At 47.7% G+C, this 22289-nt stretch overlaps 1 protein-coding gene across 5 annotated transcripts in view; it reads right to left on the bottom strand.

Moving 5' to 3' along the window:
• The window catches only part of FLI1 (Fli-1 proto-oncogene, ETS transcription factor), a 122394-nt gene that overhangs the window by 46358 nt on the left and 53747 nt on the right, over positions 1-22289 (bottom strand). For all 5 annotated transcript variants that reach the window (XM_046686007.1, XM_046686010.1, XM_046686008.1 and 2 more), the window contains one exon: positions 6257-6468. In XM_046686007.1, coding sequence (XP_046541963.1) covers positions 6257-6468 — 212 coding nt within the window. The remainder of the gene's footprint in view (positions 1-6256; positions 6469-22289) is intronic.

Below are 22289 nucleotides of genomic sequence, written 5' to 3'. Positions count from 1 at the left end.
TCTTGCTGGGGTGACCACTGGGGCCTACCGTGGTTGGCACCTCCTTATTTTCTATCCCAGAGAAGATCTCATTTTTTGGTTTCCTCCTCTCTCCTTCCTCCAGCCTCTGTGCATGCACCTGCTCCCCAGCTGAGCAAGGTGATCTGTCTGGCCTCCCACCCTTGGGTGTGTCTCCTCTGGAACAAGGCCCTCTTCTGGGTCCCAGACCCCTCTACTACCATCTGCAAAGAGGCGCCCTCTAGGAGAAGCCCTTGCACCCCCCTCCCCCCCGCCCCCACTCCCTCCCCCGGGACCTCACACTTGCCCAGGCCAGCCCTCCTCCCACTGCTCCAGGAGAGAAGGAAGGAGAGCTGTACCTTTACTGCTGGCCTGCCACACTCCCCTCCATTGTCGAGCTCTGGACCACTGTGCCTCTGCAGACAGCACGGCCTCGCATGGGTCATCGGCCTCAACAGCTACTGCTAAGGGCGAGTACAGGTGAAGCCCAGCATAAAGGCTGCTCTTTATTGAGGCAGCTGGCGCCTGTGAAGAGGCTCCATGAAAACAAGAGCGAGAGGGAGGGGGAGCATGCATGAGGAGAAGAGGTTTTGCCGTTCAGCTTGTCTACACTGCTGCTGATTTGTATTGAGACCTGCATTTATAGCTAGCATGGGGTCGGGGCCCACAGGCAGCTGATAGCCCTGGGACAGGTGACAAGAGGGCTCGGGGCTGCCACAATAGAGCAGGGAGGAGGTGGTGCTCCATCGCAAAACAACAGAAAGCCATGGCAGGGGAGGCTACAGCAAAGGTGACGTGGGCTCTGCAGACTTGTCCTTTATTTGCAACATAAAGTTCTCTACTCCTCTGGTTCTATTTTTGTGTGTTCAGTGCACATTCCTTTGAAAATACTGCTAGTGATTTCGAAAAGTGCCTTGCAAACTGTTAAGCTATTTAAAACAAGGTGAGAAATCTTGAGTGTTTGGGTGAAAGATTTCAAAGACCTCCAAAAAAGATTATCCCTTTAGACTATACAGACATCTTCTCTGCCTTCCCTTTCAACTCGGAGCTACTTAAGTCAGGGGACATCAGCTGGATCCACACAGCCGCAGCCCAGGCTGACTGACTGTCACTGGATACCCAAGGTTCACACAGCCACTGTGAAGGCTCAGGGGCTGCCCGAGCCACCTGGCTGCATTAGGACCTATCACGTGTGTCTTCCACGTAAAGTGTACATTGTAGAAAAATTAAGCAGTCTGTATTGTCTTTAGGATTTCTGTGGGATCCATACTTAGATGTGTGCATATGACTTTTTTGCTTTTGAAAAGGAAATGCAATAAGTTAAAAGCAAATTTCAAGAAAAGAAAACACCCACAATAAATCCATCACCCTAACCCAATAGCTATTTTCGTCTCCATACGTAGTAGATGCTCATAGCTTCTCCGGAATCCTGAGTATGGCTTCCCCCCTGGGTTATGTGTGATGTGCTTCATACTGCAGGGCTCGGAATCTTAGGAAGGCCCTTAGAAAGGCGCTGCGCTGTGCAGTCAGAGAGGCAGAAGCTGCAGAGCACGTGAGGCTGATCTCCCTGTATGTGAATGTGAAGTCTCCAGGTGTCTAATACAGGCATCCAAATTCTTCAGCCAGTCTAGGAAGTGTCGGGGCAGACTGACACTGGACTCAGGTCCGGGCGTACAAGGCAAGCAAGTCCTTACATTTCCCCTCCATAAACCGATATTCTTCCTTCATGGGACGTTTTCCCCAATCCCCAGTCCCTGTGGTTGACACAGGATGCAGCTGAGAGTTATTTGCAGACCACATCTTGGATTAAGTTGCTGAAGTCTACATCCAACACAAAACCTATGGGCCATGCTGTTTCAGGAACAACTCATCCTAACGGGCTCAGCCACAACAGGAAGATGTGGAGAAAGGGAGCAAACCTCCCACAACAAGGGCAAGCTAGACTTTCTCTGACCTCAGTCTCTCCACTTGACCCTGTGCCCCTTGTCCAAGTGACTTGCTGCCAGAATAAACAGCAAGAAAGGCATTGTCGCTTTAGGTACACAGAATGCCTCCTCCAGAGACACAAATATCTATGGGGTCTCCAATAAGCATTAAGAAATAACTCAGAAACCCCAAATGTCAAAGAACGTGGAGAGAATTTACTGTGAATCACAGGATGTTCTAAAACACTCTGGCCCAGAGCTGTCCAATCGAAGTAGAATGTGAGCCACATATATAATTTTCAATTTTCTAGTAGCCACATTTTTAAAATAGAAAAACCAGGTGAAATGAATTTTAATAATATATTAAAATATATTAACTCAATACAGCCAAAAGATTATCATTTCAACATAATCAATATAAGAAACAATTAATGAGATATTTTACCTTTTTTCCATACTAAGTCTTTTAAATCCAGTGTGTGTTTTACATTTAGAGCACATGTCAATTTTGGATTAGCCACCTTGCAAGTGCTCAAAAGCAACATGTGGCTAGTGGCTACTGCATTGGACAGTCCACGAGCTGAAAGACCCCAAATTGTATACTCTGCTTTGGTTTTCTCATCTGAAGTTGGGAACTATCTTTTGCATTATGGTAAATCAGCCCTCTGAAAACCATCAAATCATACATAAGAAAGAAAATGCCAGGGCTGGTCCTGTGGCCGAGTGGTTAAGTTCACAAGCTGCACTTCGGCAGCCCCAGATTCACTAGTTCGGATCCTGGGTGTGGACTTATGTACCGCTCATCAAGCCATGCTATGGCGACGGCCCACATAGAGAACCAGGATGACTTACCACTAGGATATACAACTATGCGCTGGGGTTTTGGGGAGAAAAAAAAAGAGGAATATTGGCAGCAGATCTTAGCTCAGGGCCAATCTTCCTCACCAAAAATGTAAAAAAAAAAAAAAAAAGAAAGAAAGAAAATACCATTTGCAGTAATTCTCAGGGAATACAAGAAGCACAGTGTTGAGGATGAGAGATTTAAATAGCCTGGCATCCATTTCATCATGTCATTTCTTTTTGCAGGATCACATAATAGGACCTGACATGGTTCCATCCTAAGCAAAGATATTTTTCTGAAAATCCTTGCTCCCTGCTACCCACCAGTCCAGCTTACATGTGAGCACTTAGAGAATATTTACGAAGTGCTGGCAATGGTGGTACCTAACCTGAGCAGCTCTGAGAGTCCACTGTATCTTCTTCATTTCCCCAGAGTAGGGGCGAGAATCCCTCAGTTTTTCAGAACCCACTTTGTCGTCTGCCTGTGGTCTGGGTCAAGACAGGCAAATCAGAAGCAGGGGCTGCTTTGTGCAACCAGAGCCAGGTAACTATCGTGTCTGCTCCCTGGGTGTTCACACAGCTCTCCTCAAGCTGGCTTCTGTTGTGACCAGAGCCAGGGACGAGCTGGCAAGTAGTTCTGAAAATTTATTTCCTTGGGAGACCCTCTTTGCCCAGGATTAGGTCTTGGAGTGCTTGAGGCTTCCCTGGTAGTGTGGAGGGAGCAGTCGGCTCACAAACACAGCCTTGCTGAGCACAAACACAGGCTGCATCCGAGGTGCGGTCAGGAGACCGCAGTCTCTGTCCTGGCTGACACACTACTGACCTACAGGGCTTTGAATAAGCATCTTCACCTTTGAGTCCAGTTAGCCACACATTCATTCACGGATTCCTTTAACAACAATTTATTGAGCACCTCTCATGTGCCAGGCGCTGCTCAGTAGACAAAATAAAGCCCTGCCCATATTTCAGTGAGGGATGTGAGGAGAGCTGAGAGGAAGACTCAAGGCGAGAGAAAGACTGACGGGGTGCCGTTTTAGATTGGTGGTCAGGGAAGGCCTCTGAGAAGGTGAAATTCGGGTAGAGACTGGAAACAAATGAGGGACAGAGCCGTATGACTAGATAGATTAGGAATGTTCCAGAAAGAAGGAACACAAGGGGAGAGACTCCAAGGCAGGAGACTGCTTGGGGTCCAGGTGCAGCTAGAGTCTTGTGTGGCTGGTGTGGAGGGAAGGAGTGAGATGGGGGGGTAAAGGGGGGTCAGAGGGATGGGGGGCCATGCTAAGCGCTCTGGATTTTGTCACAAGCCATTGAAAGATTTGGAGGAAGAGAGTTAAATATTTCGAAACGATGACTCTAGCTGCTGTCTAAAGAAGAGACTTTGGGTGAGGCCGGTTTGGGAGGCATTGCTGAATAGCCCTCCTCGCTGTCGGGCGGGTGTTGGCTGAAATGTGAGGATGAACGCAGAAGCACAACACACAGGCAGAGAGGGAGGGGTCGGAAAGGTGGCCCACTTGGCCAGGAATCAGAAAGCCTGGGCTCTGGTGCGAGGTTTGCTTCCTCTAAATCCTTAGACAAGTCACGCACCCCGGCAAAGCCCAATTTGCCTTTATACATCAAAATGCAATTACAGTATCTATCTCGTGGAACAATAGTGGGGAGCAAATGAGAAAATAATATGGAAAGATGTTTGACAAGCTATGTCCTACCTATACTGTGAGGAACTCCTCATCCTTATTATTTATGTGGAGAGAAACTCATTTGAGGGGCTCCTGGCTCAGAACCTCTAAGCCTTCCTGAAATCCTAGATTCTGGGAAGGTGGCTGGAAGCCCAGCCCTGGTTTTGGTTAGAGGGATTGAAATGTGGTAGGGCTGGGTGTTCCCACGGGCAGGTCTGACACCAGGGCTGTCTGGAGGAGTCTCCTTCCAGCCGCCCGCTCACTCCCTTCTCTCTTCTCTCTCTAGACTTGTTTCCTTAGTGACCTCATCCACTTTCACAGTTCAAACTCTTTGGAGATGATGTCCAAACCTAAATTCCAGCCCCACACTATTATCTGAGCTTCGGTTTCCAAAGCCTGGTAGACGTTTTTATCTGGATATTCTACTGATTGCTCACAACGAATCTCAGGGAACATTGACATCTCATCTCAAAGCATTTCCTCTCCCCACCTCTTTGTGGTTGCAAATGGCACCATCCTTCTTGGAAACATCCAAGCTTCAGTCATCTTTGATATTTTCCTCTCACGTACCCTCCCCCGTCACACTTCAATGTTTATTCACCTAAGCCCTGTCAATTAGCCCTTGCATATGCCCCTCAAGGATCTACTCCTTTTTATTTCCATAATCATTACCATCCTTCTAGTTCAGAACTTTATAATTTCTTATCTGGGATATTTCATTAACTTCCTAACTTTCCTTTCTGATTCTCCCCTCCCTGCCCTCTGTATACAGTGATTGTCAGCTCTCTAGTCTTAAATCACAGCTCTAGTGATGTTAAATGTCATGTCTATGCTTAAAGGTGGTGTCTGCAGGTGGAATAAATTCCATATTTTCTTAGCCTGCCATTCAGGGCCCACTCTCACTTTCCATTCCTCTCTCCCTGTGCTGTAGGCCCATTGGATTACTTGATATCTCATAAATGAGACCAATGTCCTCTCTCCTTCAAACCTTTGTTCATGAGGATCACTCTCACGATATTGAGCTCTTTCTGAGTCCTTGGCACTGTCCTGGGTCCTTCCCTGCAGCAGCAGAGTTAACCCTCCTGACAGGCCTGTGGAGAAGTCATACTCCAGCCCGAGGGAGGAGCAGAGGAGGCTGGTGCTCAGAGGAGAAGAATACTTGCCTTTGGCAGAGCCGGGACCAGAACCTGGGCTCCGTGTGCACCAGGCCTGCTCCTCCTGCCTCTGTGACTTGTCTCTCCTCCCTCCATTTCTACAAACAAAGCTTACCTGCCCTGGCCACCACCAACTTCAAACACATTTTCCCAGAGCGAGGTGTCCTCCCTCACTGTGAGCCTTTAGAGGCATTCATCTTTGTCGTCACTTCTGGACTTTCACTCTCTGAGTGACTCAATCCTCTTGCTCTGCTGAGGCCCACCCAGAGAGGTCAAGTACTTCAGGACAGGAAAGGGCATCTTATGGCTGAGTTATCCCCACGAGAGGCTGTACCTGGGCCTGACACAAAATAGGTATTCCATAAGTACGTGCCTAGCATCACAGGCCTGACTCTAACCTGGCCTCTGAGGGCTGCTCTGGGGCCCAGAGCCAGTGGGCTTCCCACCCCTGCGCTGTCCCAGCCCTTGGTGTTGTAGTCCTTTCTTGCCTCATCTCTCTCTGGACTGATTCAGGCTCCCTGGTCAAGCACCAGAGCCCCGTCTGCTGCAGACACCCTAAGTGCCGCCACTTAGGTCAGCTCTGTCAGGCTCGTCAGCCGGGGAGCAAGCAGCTGAGCCTCCACAGCCCCGGAGCCTCAGAGCTGCACAGGCCTGGCGGGCTTACCTGGACCCATTCATGTGGTCGTACTCGCGCTTGACGTTGACCCTCACCGGCTGACTAATCCACTCCTGCTGCGGTGGGAGGGGGTTGATTTTGTGGGGCTGGCCGTAGTCAGGACTCCCTGAGGCGGTCATGTCGGCCTTGGGGAGATGGGCCGCTGCTCCGTATGCGGAGTCGAAGAGGGACTGGTCGTCGCTCACCACCGACAGAGCCTCCTGCAGGACCAGAGAAGGAGACAGAAAGCCCAGTGTCACTCTTCGTCACTCAGACAAGTGGCACTCTCGCTCTGAGCTGGCAGGGTGGCCCAGGGCTGCTCCAGGCAGCTTGTCCGGACTGCTGATAGACTCACACCCTTACCCTTACGCAAACTTGATGGGTTCTTTGCAGGTTACCCTCAGTGAGGAGGGAGTGGAGTGGGGATGGGGGACCTACGGGAGTGTGTTCATTTGACGGGTCTGTAGGCTGCGACCCCCAGAAGGGAGGGTGGGGAGCAGGAGGCTAAGAAGGGTGTTGACGCAGCGTGCACACTAGTGTTGGGGCGCTGCTTGAGCGGCGGGCTCTTTCAGGCAGAAGCAGCACTGCCTCTCACGAGCTGCGTGCAGCAGTCAGGCTTGAGGGGATTCAAGACAGCATTTATTTTATAGGTGAGGCCAGTGAGACCCACCCAGACAGGGTGAGATCTAACTCAAGGTCACACAAGGGAAGGGTGGGGCCCAGGGCTGTGGCCCCCTCTAATTTCGGTTTCCTTATCTGTAAACAGGAGCAAGAATTGCTCTTTCAGAGTTGACAGGTGGCTTAAATGAAAAGATTCGGTACAGGTGTCCAGCTTGTAAGACATGCGCAGCAATTGCTTAGGGGTTCTCGAGGAGGGGCTGTTGCATCTTATACATCCACTATTCGGAGGAGGGCCTCCTGTCTCCCCCAGACAGAGTGCTCATGCTTTCTTGCCTGACTCCTTGAAATGACAGTTTCCAGTCTTAAATCTGATGATTTAGGCTGCCTAAGAATGGTGGCGGAATCTCGGCTATGTGATAGGGGGAGTCAGGGGAAGACCCTGTGAAAGAGATTGTTGTCTCCTCGCTCATGCTTGCCCACCCCCTGACCAGGTTTAGCCTGTGGGGATCACAGGTTGAGATGGAAGCCTTGCGCTTTCCAGAGATCTTCTACCAACCAGAGCATGACAAGATTCCCCATTATTCCAAGTCACATCAATCACAGGGACCCCAGGTCACAGACTGGAGCGTGATGTTTACCATATCACGTAATTACACCAAATTAAGTTGACCACTTTTCAGAAAAGAAGGTAGTAATCTAGAATTAATTTATAATCTATAGAACCTATAATTATACAATCTATAATTGTGCAGAGGAGAAGGACTAATACATGGAACATGCTTAGAACAGTCTCTGGCACAGAGTGACACCCAATACTATTAGCTACGATGATTGCTAGTGTTCAAGTAAAGGTTCTCTTAGGCCACCTGCTAGGGGCTAAATTGTTCCCTTAAAGTTCATATGTTGAAGCCATAACCCCAGAACCTCAGAATCTGACTGTTTTCAGAGATAAGGCCTTTAAGGAGGTGATTAAGTTGAAATGAGGCCCCTAGGGTGGGCCTCAATCCCCTGTGACTCATGTCCTAATAAGAGGAAGATATTTGGACACAGAGAGAGACACCAGGGATGTGAATGCACAGAGGGAAAACCACGGGAGAGGCAGCGAGAGGACAGCCACCTGCAGGCCAGGGAGAGGCATCAGGACCTGCTGGCTCCCTGATCTTAGACTTCCAGCCTCCAGAACTGTGAGAAAAGAAATTTCTGTTGCTTAAGCCACCCAGCCTGTGGTATTTTGTTCTGGCCCTAATACACCAGCTTTTCTTAAGCCCTCTCTATAGCTGTAAAATTATAATCTGCTCCACCAGCTAACTGTCACCCTTTCTCCCAGGGCCATTCTTAACCCCAGCAGGAGGACAGCCACACTTCAAAGAAAAAGGCTCTTCTGGGGCTATTTCCGGCTGGGATCAGGGAGGCATTACTGGAACATACTCCAGGAAGTCTGCTCCTGCACCAGAAGGCTTATGTATAGTATAGATATGGCCAGAGATGGCAGTTTCAGAGCTCAGCTGCCTGCACAATATTGAAAGGCTCACATCTCTCAGCCAAGTGGGTGTCCTTTGATTCAGACCTAAAATCTGCTGGATCCTTCTTCATTTTTCACCTGCTGACCTTGTGTCATGCTCAAAGAAAAGCTGTGCTTCTTGGAACCATTTGTCTTTAGGTTATTATATCCATTCCCCATTTCAGTTAGGGATCAGCCCTGGCTCCACATCCCCAACCAGTTTTGAACTGTCATCCAGGCACACAGTATTATGGTTCCAAGTTGAAAAGTATGACGTTGTATCTTCCAGGGGGCTGAGTCTGAGGCCATGAAATTCCTGGGGTTCTACACTTGGAGCAGAGATGTATTACCACTTAGGACCCATAAATGCCCCTTTGTTGATAAAGATAAAGAACATTCATCAGCTCTGCTACAAAAAGAGACTACATTTAAGGAATCGGGTATTATCTTTGGCTATGAAGCGTTGCTTACATAGCTTGCTTGATTGTGCACAAATCTTGATGTTTCCAATTAAAGAATTTCTTCCATCCCCCTTCCTCTAGGCTAGGGGAGAAGATGACAGACTAACTGAGGCAAGGAGGCCTGGGGGACAGGGCAGAGGATAGCAGTGCTCTGGTGAAGGGCAAAAGATCCCTACCATCATTATCCCCAAAGAGGGTAGTCTAGGAAGCAAGAGAAGGCAGGATTGCCAAGTCCAGGGGGTCTAGCAGATGGCAAAACCAAGATTCAAAGCAACAGGCTGCAACAGAGACAGATAGGAACCCCGCAGGGTTTCTAGAAGCAGAGTGTGCAGAGACTTCTTAAGGAAATGAGAAAAAATAATTTACAGGACAAAGCGTAGATGGGGTAAAGGGTACAAAACTTGTTTGAACTCATTTTGGAATAGAAGTTTCCTTTAGAATATAGGCCACAGTCAAAGGGAACTTCAGTCAAGAGGCAACATCACAGGAGGAGAGAACCTGATTTACTCCAGAAGACCTCTAGCTCCGCCTGTCGATCCAGTCTGTGCAGGGGGCCCGGCACGAGCCTTCCCACTGCATTTCTCTTTCAGACTCTTTCCTCTGTGGCTCCATACCTCCACACTCTTCCCTCATTCAGTCCACCTTGCACATTCCCTGGTCAGATCGAGCTCCCTTGAAAGCTGTAAACACCATTGCCATCCTGTCACAACCTCTGCTCGAATCCCTCCTCCAGCTCGCTTGATAGCAACCACAGCAAATCTAGTCTCATCTGCTTGTTTACCAAGAACTCCCATTGGCCCCAGCTGTCCATCCTTACGTTTCCTGACTTCCCCTACTGCAGCTCCTTCCACGGCTCCTCGGAACGAGCCCTACTCACATACGCTTTGTGTCGGAGAGGCTGTAGTCCTTGCTGGAAGCATCCTTCCTGTACCCTTTCACCTGGACGCACGTCCACCTTCCCATTTTGTAAGGTAAAGGGGATTCTCCTTACTCCGTGAAACCTTCCCTGATAATGCCCTCTGACTTATTGGAGTTTCTAAAGCCTGGTGAGAATACTGCGTAGGTACACACACACACATGCACATGTGCGCGGGCACACATACACACTGTTTTCTTTTTGCAATCGTCGATAGGCAAAGGGATTTGTTTTTCTATAACAGTATGGAGAAAAGAATTGGTGGTGGGGGGAGGCTGGGAAGAGAGAAGAGATAAAGGAAAAGGATTTCCTCTCTGGCCTGCTGGACTGAATTAGAAAAGCTAATATGGACAAGGGAAGGGAGATGAGGCTCACCAAGTAGGAATAATAGATTTGGGGAGACTAGGCCCCAAAACAAGCTGATTTGGGACCCTGGTAAAAAATTAGAGTTAGGGAGAATGGGCTCACTGCCTCTGCAAGGAAATAGCACCCCTTCTGCCATTCCAGGCGGAAAGCTTTGGGAGCATCCCAAGACCACACCTTTGGCAAGTACATGGCATCTTTTTGATGGGCAGTGGCAGTGGGACCCTTCTCCAGACCGTTGTGTGGGCAGCAGGCACAATGAGGAGAGACATGCCTGGGGCAGGAAAAGGCAAATGTGGAGCATGGCTCCGGGGCACTGCAGCTGACAGACCTGTGTGAGAGCGTCATGTCACCGCCGGGGACTCACATGATAAGGGTGTAGGCACCAAGCTGCTGTGTTTAGCAGGGGAGCCGCTGTTGAGCTGATAGGCATTTCAATTACATACTGTGTAGCTTGTTTCACGTGTACTATTGTTATTTTATATATGTCTTATAAAGCTGTTTAATTTTACTTAAATTCTTCAAACTTTTTAAAGTTTAAACATAAAACTCTGACTTGTACTTAAAGCTCTATACAGGAATGAGTACATTGTTGGTGTTCAAGAACTTTTCACTGAGGAATTAAGTATTTCACTTTGGGTTGATAGACTGGATATAGAAAGAACAGCATAAAAATTCACTAACTATTCTCAGAGTGACTAAATTCCTTCAGTTTTCAATGATTTCGCTTCTATTGACTTTGGACGCTACACTGATCTTTGCATTCGGAGAAGGTAAGTTGTTCTTTTAAAGACTTGTTGAGTCCAGGGTGTTTTAGCATGTGCTACATAAAAATTGACTTCACAGTAGGAAAGGCAGAAGGTGTGGGCTCCCTAGTCCTGTGTGGTGTTCAGGTCTGGGGTTACTCCTTGCCCTAGTGACTGTCACTGTGAGAGGAAGCCCTGAGTTGGCTTAGTAATTGGATTCTGAGAAGCTCTCTTCCTCTGCTCTGCTGAATCTTGGAAAGGCTAGGCCTGTAATTCAGGATGCTCTGGGCCCTCAGCCACTGAGTCCTAGACTCAGAGGGAGGCACGAGGTCCTGGCACATGAGTACTCCACTTGACCTGTTTACCAGAGAGCTCAGGCAAGGACAACTACTTGGAGTGGCAGTTTGAGGTCGAGCTAAGTGGATGGCCATATTTGCTTGTAAAAATGCTGACCAAACTATGTCAGCCTTCCTTCCCTTGATCCCCTGCTGGTCCAGGGGGCCAGCAGAGGAACACAGCTAATGAGGCACTTGTGTGGGTATGAGACTCTCCTTCTTGCCCAATTTGGATAAGGTGCCTTTAACACATCATTTATAATATCCAGTGTTCTCATTATAGAAAATAGATCAAAGTAGCAGGCAATTATCAAAGCAATTATTAAGGGCAAAACACTGTTTACATGAGTAATCTAAATTAATCCTCCCAGCAATTCTATGAGGGATGTACTATTATCACCCCTATTTATTCAGATGAGAAAACAGATATTCAGAGAAGTGAAATAGCTTGCTCAGGTCACACAGCAAATAAGTATGATCTGGGATTCAAATCCAGGCCTGCTGCCTGGTGCTTCCCCACCACCATTCACCTCCCAATTGCACTATAAATGAGGGTAACTCTTGGGTTTATGGTAACTTTGAGCACCATCTTTGGAGTCAGAGAGATCTGAGCTCCAATCCAAGCTCCATCGGTTGCTCATTAGGGCATCATCTAGTGCAATTTATCTGTACTCTGTGCACTTTGTTTCCTCATCTGAAGAAAGGGGATAGCGACAGTCCCTCACCTGGTGACATAATCCAAGTGAAGGACCTAAATCAAGTGCCTAAAGTTCCTCGGACATACTAAATACCCAAATTTTTTTTAAAAATTTTAAAAGAAGCCCAAAGGTGAGAGATGGTGCAGGAACCTTTGAGTTGGAGATGCGGGTAGGGGGCAGATAAAGCCAGAAAGATACTTCCTTCTCCCCTGTGTTGGTTACCTAAAAGTAACCAAGGTTGCCTAAGGTTCAAAATTAGCAGGCTTGGAGGTAATAGTTAGATTTTGAAATGTGAATTCCCTGGGCCTCTAGAGAACAAAGGCTACTTCGCTAATCTGTGTTTCCACTCTTCCTTTTCAAACCACGACAGTGTTCCACTGCAGCCTCAGTCCTCTCCATCTTTCTGGCTTCTGACTTCAGGCCTCTAGGTGGCATAGATAAGGCTCTGTTAAATAACCGTGCAGATGAGAGGAGGAGAGATAATCAAAATATCATGTGGCTAGCACCTACTCATATTGCTGTTCATACATCATGCACGTAGCACCTACTCATATTGCTGTTCATACATCATGCACAAAAGAATGCCATGTGTATGTCTGTGAATTCATTAATTAAAAAAACTTCACTTATTTTGGAATTTGTCATATATATTTTTTCTTTCTTTCTTTTTTAATATTAGCAGATGTATCTTCCAACATTTATTTTCCATAGATTAAGTCAAATGTTATTTTCCACGTGCACGTCTGTTGAGTGATAGGGGGATGTGGTCAGAGCATTGCCACATGATGGCCTGTCTGATATTAATGATGAGCGAAGAATTGCATCTCCAAACAGCTTAGCTGAAGCAGAGATGGAAACGCCTCCAGAGGAGCAAGAAAAGGCTGAAGAGGGTGCCCTGAGGACATCCTCATTCTATTCAGGAATACAGGAAAGACAGTTCTGCCACTGTCCAGTGTGCAGGAAGGATCCTTATTATGAGCCAAATGGAGTTTGAGGGGGAGAAGCCCCAGACGCCATCGCTGAGGGGAGACCCTTTGCCTTTGCTCCTCCTCACAATTAGGCTGAGTTTTTATGTCTAGCACAGAGAATGATCCAAGACATGGAGCCAGAGAAGTGCTAATTCCACTTCGTTTCTATCCCCTTCCTTAGCCCCTGTGCTGCCCTGAATCTTGGAAGGACAGGTTTCTGGCTGATGAGCTTTGCTGCAGGCGAGTAAAAGGGAGGCCAAAAGCAACCATACCAAGTTCCCGGCTGCTGCCCCTGCACAGTGGATCCACTTGACTCCCAGACCAGGACTCTGGAAAGCTAATCTCTGGGTCACTGCAGGGAGCACCCTAGCCCTGGCTTTTTATTACATTCTTTGCATAATGACATGAGTCCCTTCTCTTGCCAGACAGAGAGCATACAAAATGCAGACAAGACTCTAGGGAGCAAAGCCCTCTGTCTCCTCTGCTTTTGGAAACCAGCAGGCTTTGCAGCAGTGGGAATGCTGGGGGCAGGGAGGGGGCTCTCACCACAGTCACATCTGAAATGTCAAGAGAGGGTGGCTACTGTTGGTTAGTTCAAGCCTTTGGCTTCTCCCTCTTCTCTGGTTGCCAGCCAAGTGCCCAATTCTTTCTCATTATTTCCATCCTACTGAGGGCAGGTGGTAAAAGGGAAGAGAAGGTAAATTCTTTGAAAAGTTGGATAAGGCAGGAGGTGGAAAACATCCATCGGTCACCAAATAGTCCCTGAAAGTGCCTCAGCACAGAGCACAGTGTGGAGCTGCCTGGTTCGTGTCTGGCAGGTTGTCTTTGCCCCAAACGGCCGAAGCAGGATTCCAGTTTTTGCTGCTCCCTATCAAGAGGCAGCCCCTATTTCCCTTCCCCTCAAACCTAGATGGGACTGTATGACTGCCTCAACAAATGGAAGGTGGCAGGAGTGAACTTGCATGACTTCCAAGGCTAAGTGATAAAAGGAATCATGACTTCCACCTGCTTCTTATTCTCTCTTGGGCCACTAGTCCCTGGAAACAGTCAGCATTCTGGGAGGAAGCCCAAACTGGCTCAAGCAGAGAAGCCAAATGGAGAGACCCATGCAGAGAGGAACTGAGGCCACCGGCCACCAGCCAGAACCAACTGCCAGACTGGGAGTGACAAACCTTCAGATAAAGGTTGACAGAACTCATGAGCATATTGGTTGTTTTACGCCACTAGATTTTGGGGTAATTTCTTATGTAGCCATAGTGGAACATCTTACGTTCCACCACCGCACCTTCTCCTGACACTTCGATCAGCAACAAGAGACCCCATATTCAAAGGAGCTAGAGCACAACTGTCCGAGTATCCTTTCCACTGTGGGTACTGGCACTGGTTGGAAGGAACCGGCCCCCCCACTGCGTAGATGGGGAAGCTGAGGCACAAAGCATAACCTCTCCAGGTTCACACAGTGAGGGGGAGTCAATCTCAGCGGGAAGGCCTCACTCCTCTGATCACCACACAGTGGAATGGCCGCCAGACAAGCAACCAGAAAACAAACAAAGAAAACCAAGCAAGGACCATTTTTAAAAACTACAACAAATTGAACAAGTATTATTTGATAACATGAAGCTTACAAGGAACTTTTATAACCATTACCTCGTATAGCATTTTTAAGATGTGAGTTAGGATCTTCATATTATTGAAAAGGAAACTGAGGCTTAAAGAGGCTCCGTACTTGCCTTAGGCCCCTCCCCTAGAGAATCTCCAAGCTGGTGGCCCGAGGCAAAGCTTATGCCCGTCCCCCAAACTGTTTCCGGTTTGCTAACTCTAGTCCTAAACTGTGCCGCATGGTCAGGTCTGTCATGGAAACTCAGAACTCTCAGCTGATTTCTAAAGTATCTGATTGAAATTTATCTCTCTCCCCAGTGCCCTCTCCCACTCCCTGTCAGTTCATCTTCACTTACTGGGGAGGGGGCTTCTGCCATGGATGACCCGGAGAAAGGCAGCCAGCCAAGTTCCCAGAAGAGGGAATTGGAGTCCTCTGCAGATGACAGTACTTTATTTAATGGAGTTTAATAAATTAAGGGGCTGAGCCTAAATGAGTTCAGAGAAGAGGGTCTCGGTTCTCTAAAGGCATGCCATGTGACAGAATCCAGCGCCGCAGCTCTGTTCATCTCGCTCTCCGTTAGATGCTTCTCCAGGTCTCCCGGGAGTATTTGCCTTTGCCTGTTGACTTTGAGTTTTCACAGTCACTTTTTTGACCATAACCACATTTAAAGGGCATCTCTACAGATCAAAGTTAAATTCTCCTCCCACAGAAAATGATTTTACTGCTGAAAAGAAAAAAGTGCCAAATACGGAAACTAATAGGAAGGAGGAAGGAAGGTTAGTTGGAGCCCCAAGAAGGGAAAATTTTACAGGATGCTTTACTTCTGTTTCTTTACAATGGGTCTAACCACACTTCAAGATGCTTTTCCCCCAATGACAGTGGGGATAGCAAAACGGTCAACAATGATCTATTGTGTAGGATTCGTTACATTTAACAATCTGTGCCCGAAGGGACAGGGCAGAATGAGGATGGGATGCTGAGGCTCGCTCGCTATGGTTAGGAAGCATCCATGTTCTCTTCTGTGAAATCAAGCCCATATTCTTCAGCCAGTTCTGAGGGCTGGAAGAGTTAAATAAAGCCCTCGCTGGTGTGAAAGGTGATATGGAAACTGTCAGCCATCAAATCAAAACCACAGATGCCATGGGGAAGGTCCCGTCCTGGAAGGTCACCCAGATACTCCAGCAGAAGCAGTTTCCTATTTATTTCACTGCTCATCACTTGCATTGGGACTGTATTCTGCCTGATTTCATCGGGGTGGCTGTACCAGTTATCAAAAATACTGGAGTACTCCCATATGGGTGGCTGGATTGCTCCTTCTCTGAGCCCCTCCTTTCCCTTCTTGGCCTGGGGAAAAGTAAAGGGTCAATGATTGGCACAGCAGGTCCTCTGGGACCCTGCTCCAAGAGAAGGAGTTGGTGCCCTGGCACCCATGCCATATGGGTGGTTATATATTGGAGTGATTTCCCTGACCTGGAGAGCAGTTTTCTGACGGCAGACTTGGTGGCACATCACTGAAGATCTGCGCTGGGAGCAGCCTCTTTCCCACAGAGGGTCCCTGAGCATGAGTGCAGCAGAAGGGGTCAAAAGGTGAAGGGCAAAGGAAGCAAACCACTTCATTGCTCTCTTCACTCGATAGGGTGCTGTTTTGAAATCTGTTCCAATAAAACGCGCTGGCTACCAGCTGGGGCAATGCCGAGTTTTATTGGCTGTGTGACTTTGGGCAAATTATCTAACCTCTTGGTTCCTGGAAAATTTTAACTGTCTTCTACTGAATGTTTAATCCTCTTTGACGATGATGAATGGCCACACTGCCCTGACTACAGAGAGTGGAAAACTTGGAAGAATCATCCTCCATGGGGAGTGGCTGCAGTGTTTCCTCATAGAGTCTGTATGTCACCCACTGCAGGGGTGACAGATGGAACAGCCTGGGAGCCAGGATAAAGTTCCTGTGCTTTCTGATTGCTTGAGAGTAGGGGCTCTAAGAATTTCCTTTGGGGCTTGGTCTTTATGGGTCTGGCCTCATAGCTGGACCAAGAGGATCTCAACTGGTCTGTGGTGACAAGAGAGGACTCTGAGTGACCAAGGGAAGTGGGGGAGTGAAGCAGTTCTGATCTGAAACAATGGATTCCCCCAGGGGGCAGACACTGTCCACCAGGGGTGGAGATGACACCTTCTGCAATTTTTTGTAGGCCTTGGAGAGAGGAGGAAGTGTAGGTGGCCTGTGCCCTTAGGTACTTCTTTGACTCCTGAGGTCATGGGAACGTTCCCATCCTTTTTCTCAAAGATGAGTTCTGCTGCGAGAGGCACCCCAAAGAGAAGAACCACGTCAATCTTCTTCATTGTTTTCATCCCCAGTTGCTTGCACAGTTCCTGGCACCTGGTAGATGTGCAATAACTGTTTTAATGGATAAAAAACCCAGAGCATGACGGAAACACAGACCCTCCCTCCTCCGCCAGTGCCTCTACCAACAGCCAGACTTCCTGTTGTATCTCTCAGCTATGAGCAACTTCCATTAAGCCTTGCACCCCATTAAGGATTGTCCTTTTTTTTTTTAAAGATTGGCACCTGGGCTAACAACTGCTGCCAATCTTTTTTTTTTTTTTTCTGCTTTATCTCCCCAAACCCCCCCTGTACATAGCTGTATATCTTAGTTGCAGGTCCTTCTATTTGTGGGATGTGGGACGCCACCTCAATGTAGCCTGACGAGCGGTGCCATGTCTGCGCCCAGGATCTGAACCCTGGGCCACTGCAGTGGAGCGCGCGAACTTAACCACTGGGCCACGGAGCCGGCCCCTTATCCATTTTTTTTTAACCAGACACACCCAGTGACTATTTCTTGTTCAAATTTAAAAACGAAGCCACTGATGGCTCCCCCTCAACAACCACTTGAGGTCCTATTCCTAGAAGCTATGATCTTATCCGACAATATCCTCATGTGACAGTTTCCACGGCAACCAGTGCCCTCAAAATAACAGGAAGCCCACGAGGAAACATGCACACAGGGGTGCCCTTTGCTCTCTTCTTTCCGCCTATACCCAAGGAGCTCCCTGGCAGGAGGACGAAAGCAAAACCAGCCTCAACAGCAGGTGTCCCATCTCATGTGCACAAATTGGGAAATGTCTGAGCCCCGGCTGGCACCAGCCAGGGAGAATGCCATTTCAGCTCGATGGACAGACAAAGCATAGCATGAAACTCCATTTTATTTCATTTCCTCACAGGGCACTGGGGAAAGAGGAGCCCCTGAACATACTTCCTGGTTCTTAATGGCTGTTTCCTTTCCATGATTCATGCCTGAGGAGCAACACTTGGTGACCTCATGCCCATCTAGTCCTGAGTGTGCAGGATTTCCAACTTTCACATCTGGATGAACCATTCTATCCAAGGTGTTTAGTTCTTTTGTGGCCCCAGGGCATATGGTTACCATATTGTTACAGTGACAGGTGGCAAAAATTTTGAGGATCAGAGTAATGGAAGGAGGTGGGTGCCAGCCATTTTCTGGGCTGGCTCAGTAGCCAGCCCCATCTCTGCCTAACTGTTGTGCTTATTTTATTCTGCTCCTCCATTCCTTTTGCACCCTTCGTTCATTTTTCCCTTCTGCCTTCTTCACTTATTCCTGCATCCTGCTCCCATTCCCTCTCTCTCTCTTACTCCTTCTCCTGCATGTTAATGCTTTTTTTTAAATAGTTTCTCTTCTTGTCATATGAGACCTCCCACCCCTTTCTTACCAGCACTCTTAACCTTTAGACATCTATTTAATACACTTTTCTTGATTGCTCTTTGGGTGTCTGCAAATACCTATGTGAAAATCAGCTTTGTTTTCCCTTTGCTCAATCAAGCTGTCTCTGCATAGAACTGCCTTTCTCATCTCCTCTGCCACATCAAATCTCATTTATTCACCAGACGCTTATGGAGGACCTACTACGTGTCTGGCATTAGGCTCGGCAGAGGGGATATAGGGCAGAGGAAGGCCTCCTGGAAGAGGTGGGGCCGGAAATGGGTGGAAGGGCACCTTCCAGAACACCTCAAGTTCCATGACCTCCTCAGGGGAGGTTCCCTGCCCCCTTCAGCCCACCACAGTCACCTCTCATTCTGCTAAAGTCTGTAGCACTTTCTATCTCCCCCATGGATCCGGCACTTTATTCTAGACTGCCTTGTCACCTTGCTTTTATTTTTATTTGACTCCCGCCTTGTATTGTAGTTTTTCATAGGTTTATGTTCTGTCTCTCCAACTGGATCATAAATCCCTCAAGGATGGATTTTCTTTGTGGTTTGCTGTAGACTTTATTAACACTTCCTAACGGAGCGCCTTGGTTCTCTCATCCGTAAAATGGGCACAACGACGGAACCTACTTCAAAGGGTTAGTGTGAGGACTGAGTGACCATTTGTGAAGAGCCCTCCACTGTGTCCCTGCTCTCAGAGTGTCGTCACCACTGAGATGTTGCTCCTGGAGTCAGACTGCCAGGATCTGAATTTGGTGTTTACCACTCATTTGTTCTGTGACCTTAGGCAAGTTCTTTAATCTCTCTGTGCCATAGTTTCCTTTTCAGTAAAATAGTGATAATAATAGTATTCTAACTCATGTCTGTCACATGGTAAGCCCTCTCTGAGTTTAATCTTCTTACTATAATTCACAAGTTCTAATATAAGAAAAGCACTTCATTTCTCTAGGCCTGTGTCTTTACCTATAACATAAAAGGACTGAACGAGATGACCTGCAAGATCCCTTCCAGTGCTTCAGTCCTAAAATCTGTTAGTGGAGTGATCCTACAGCCCCATTTGCCTGGGACAGTCCCAGTTTATGCCTATTGTTCTAGAAAATGCTTAATTGTGCCTCCTTTCACTCTTAACATTATCCCGGTTTGGAGCATGTATTACATGGTTGCCCTGTCTGTGAGTAAGCGCGGATATCTCAGTGTGCCTAAGGCCCATCAGTTGTCATCCTTGCTCTGCCTTCCAGGAAGAAGTAAGGGGAACCAAGGACAGCCTGGTCTATACACAAGAAGCCAAGCATCGGCTCATCTTGGAGCTCAAACTCCATCTCCGGTACACAGCTGGTCTTTCGGTTGGCAGCCACCCTCAAAGCAGTCGCCCACTGGGTTGGCCTTCATCCTTGTTTGACTTGAATGCCAAACCTAGGCAGTCTGGCACTGAGCCTCCTGTCTCTCGGCATTCATCTATAGGAAAAGCAGATACTTTGTGAACAAGTCCTGCCATGGCCTTCCAATGAAAACACCTCAGTGGGATTACATGGAGATATTTTCTTTGTCAATCTCAGTAAAACTATTTGAACAGAAAACCCAGCTGAAACGCACCGACAGTTCCTAGGGACTTGGGACTGATTTAGTTACTCTAAAAAGGGTACTTAGTGTTCTACTCTTGGAAGCTTCTGGAAGTACCAGCTTTGCCCAGTGGGAGCCACGCCTGTCTGTCTGTCTCAAGGACATGTGCCATGGTGGCAGTGAGGCTTAATCCTTGACATTCCAAAAACTCATGGGAAATGGGAAACTAGTCTCCCAGGTGGGATGTCTTGAGGAGATATCCAAAAACCTCATCAAAAAGCTTGTCAGCTCCTTTTTCCTGCTTAGTTCCCTTTCCTTCAGGATCCACTGTGAAAGGTTGTCAAGTTCTTGTACTGCTGCTTGTGTTTGGGTCTCTGCATGATTGGCACCTCCAGGGTTCATTATGGGCTTGGTGATTTTCATGAGAAGGCCCAAGTCGATGATGTCAAGCTTCCCAACTCTACCCTTCTCGGGAAACTGTGGGGAGCAGTTTGCCCCTGGGGGAACCTTGTGGTCACCTTGCTTCTTCTAATCCTGAACCAAGAAAGGTTTCAGGTCTAACAGCCTGCATGATTTTTAAAAAGTGTTGAGGACTCTGGAAAAGAATAACAAAAGCATTCTCTTCAACATTGTCTTATAATAAAATCAGAATTAAGAAACAAAAGTTTATCTAAACCTATTATTCTTTTACATGGAAAGAAATTGAACTCTTTAATTTGGTTCTCTAGACTACTGCTGTCCAACAGAAATTTCTGTGATAGGAAATGTTCTCAAATCTGCACTGTGCAATGCAGAAGCCACTAGCCACGTGTGGCTATTTAGTGTTTGAAATGTAGCTAGCGTGACTAAAGAACTCAATTTTTCAAATTTAATTTTAGCTAATTTAAACTTAAACAGCCACGTTACTAGTGGTGACCATACTGACCAGTATAAGTTCTAGACACTTGTGCTTGATGGCAAGACTACGTGCTACTCAAACCATGCAAAGGTCACTTTGGATTTCTTTAACCTGCCCTGTCTCATTATGAGATCGTGAAACATATTTGTCACAGAACAAGCATCCATTCATTGATGCATTCATTCATTTAACAATATTTATTGGACATGTGCTATGTACAAGGCACTGTGACAAAAGTCAGGGATATGTCAATGGAAAAATGACCCTACAGAGTTTTAATGGCATTTGCGGATTGTGAATAGGAGGGCACCTCCCAGACAAGCCAGCAGCAGCTCCAGATCTGCTGTGTAATCAGGGCTTCTGCTCGCAGGTTGGAAGGTAATGGAAGGAGAGGGGGGAAGGGAGGAAGAGCCGGAATTCAATACGTTGGGAGTTACGGTACATTGTGAGGATTAAATGAAATGAGAACAAGGTCTGCAAAAGAACTCTGGAAAGTGTAAGACATTGCATTGTTAATATTATTGTGAGCTCATGAAACAATCTGAGGCGATGGCTTCCCCAGCCACCCAGTGTAGCATCTCCTAAAGCAATAAAGCGGCTGACCTATTGCCTCATGAGGAGGTGGCAGGACGTGAAGTAAAGAGAGATGGCACAACCAACTGCCAAGGCAGGGGGATTTCAGACGAGAGGGGAAGGCAGTGAACTGAGCAGGAATGTGGCTGAGGGGCAGGGCGTCAACACTTCATTGACTGTCAACAAATGTACTGCGAGGGACTTTCCTGGTCATAAATAGCCAGCTAGGACCTCAGGTAAACATTTCATCCCATTCTCCAAAGAGCAAACAGCAGGGAGAAGGGGCATCGGCTCACCACCACCACCACTCTCGAAGGCTGATTCCTATGGGATTTGCAAGGGCACTGTCTCTATTCAGTAAAACCTTGTGGCTCCCACTGCAGGTCCTAAAACACTCCTGAGCCTTGAGGGGTCTGGAAAAGCAGCAGTAAGATCCTGCAGTAAGATGCCCCGTATCCTGACTGCCTGGAACTCAAACTGCTTGCTCAGGCCCCAGAGCCCAGGTCTGAGTGGGCAGGGTGACAGCAGTTCAAACCAGAGCTCACAGATCGTGCGTTCTTGGCCCTGTAACACGTCACCGGTGCTTTTCAAACATCCAGCCCTCAGAAGAGGAGCAACTCTGACTCGCACGCACAGCCTGCTGGCTCTGGCGTGCCAACTCCGCCTGGTAGCCCTTCCCTTTTTCCCTCTGGCTTAACAACAACATTTGCATGAAAACAGGATCTTTGCTGCTGCACATTTTCTCCCTCTCTCCGCCTCCCATTCTGTTCACCTTGTCCCGATCCCTCCCAGGCAGTGGCCCAAACATCGTCTAAGCAATCACCCACCAGCCCAACTCTAAGAAGTGGCTAAGAAGTGGCCGTGACCATTAGGACGCTTCAGACTCCCTTACCCCTCTGAAGAGAGGACTATACAATACTAGCCCACTCCAGGCCCCAGCTGTCAACGTTTGATGGTATCATCTAACTGATAAGAATTGGTCTAAAACGCTTACTCTTATAACCCAAAGGGATTACCCACCTGTAGTTTTAGAGGGGTTTCCCCTTCCCTCCCAGCAGGCTAATCTTCCTAATTATTTTTA

Source organism: Equus quagga, chromosome 14 (genome assembly GCF_021613505.1).
Source record: "Equus quagga isolate Etosha38 chromosome 14, UCLA_HA_Equagga_1.0, whole genome shotgun sequence".
Taxonomy (NCBI): Eukaryota; Metazoa; Chordata; class Mammalia; order Perissodactyla; family Equidae; genus Equus; species Equus quagga.
The sequence above is the reverse complement of the archived record's forward strand: the minus strand, read 5'-3'. Positions and strand labels throughout refer to the sequence as shown.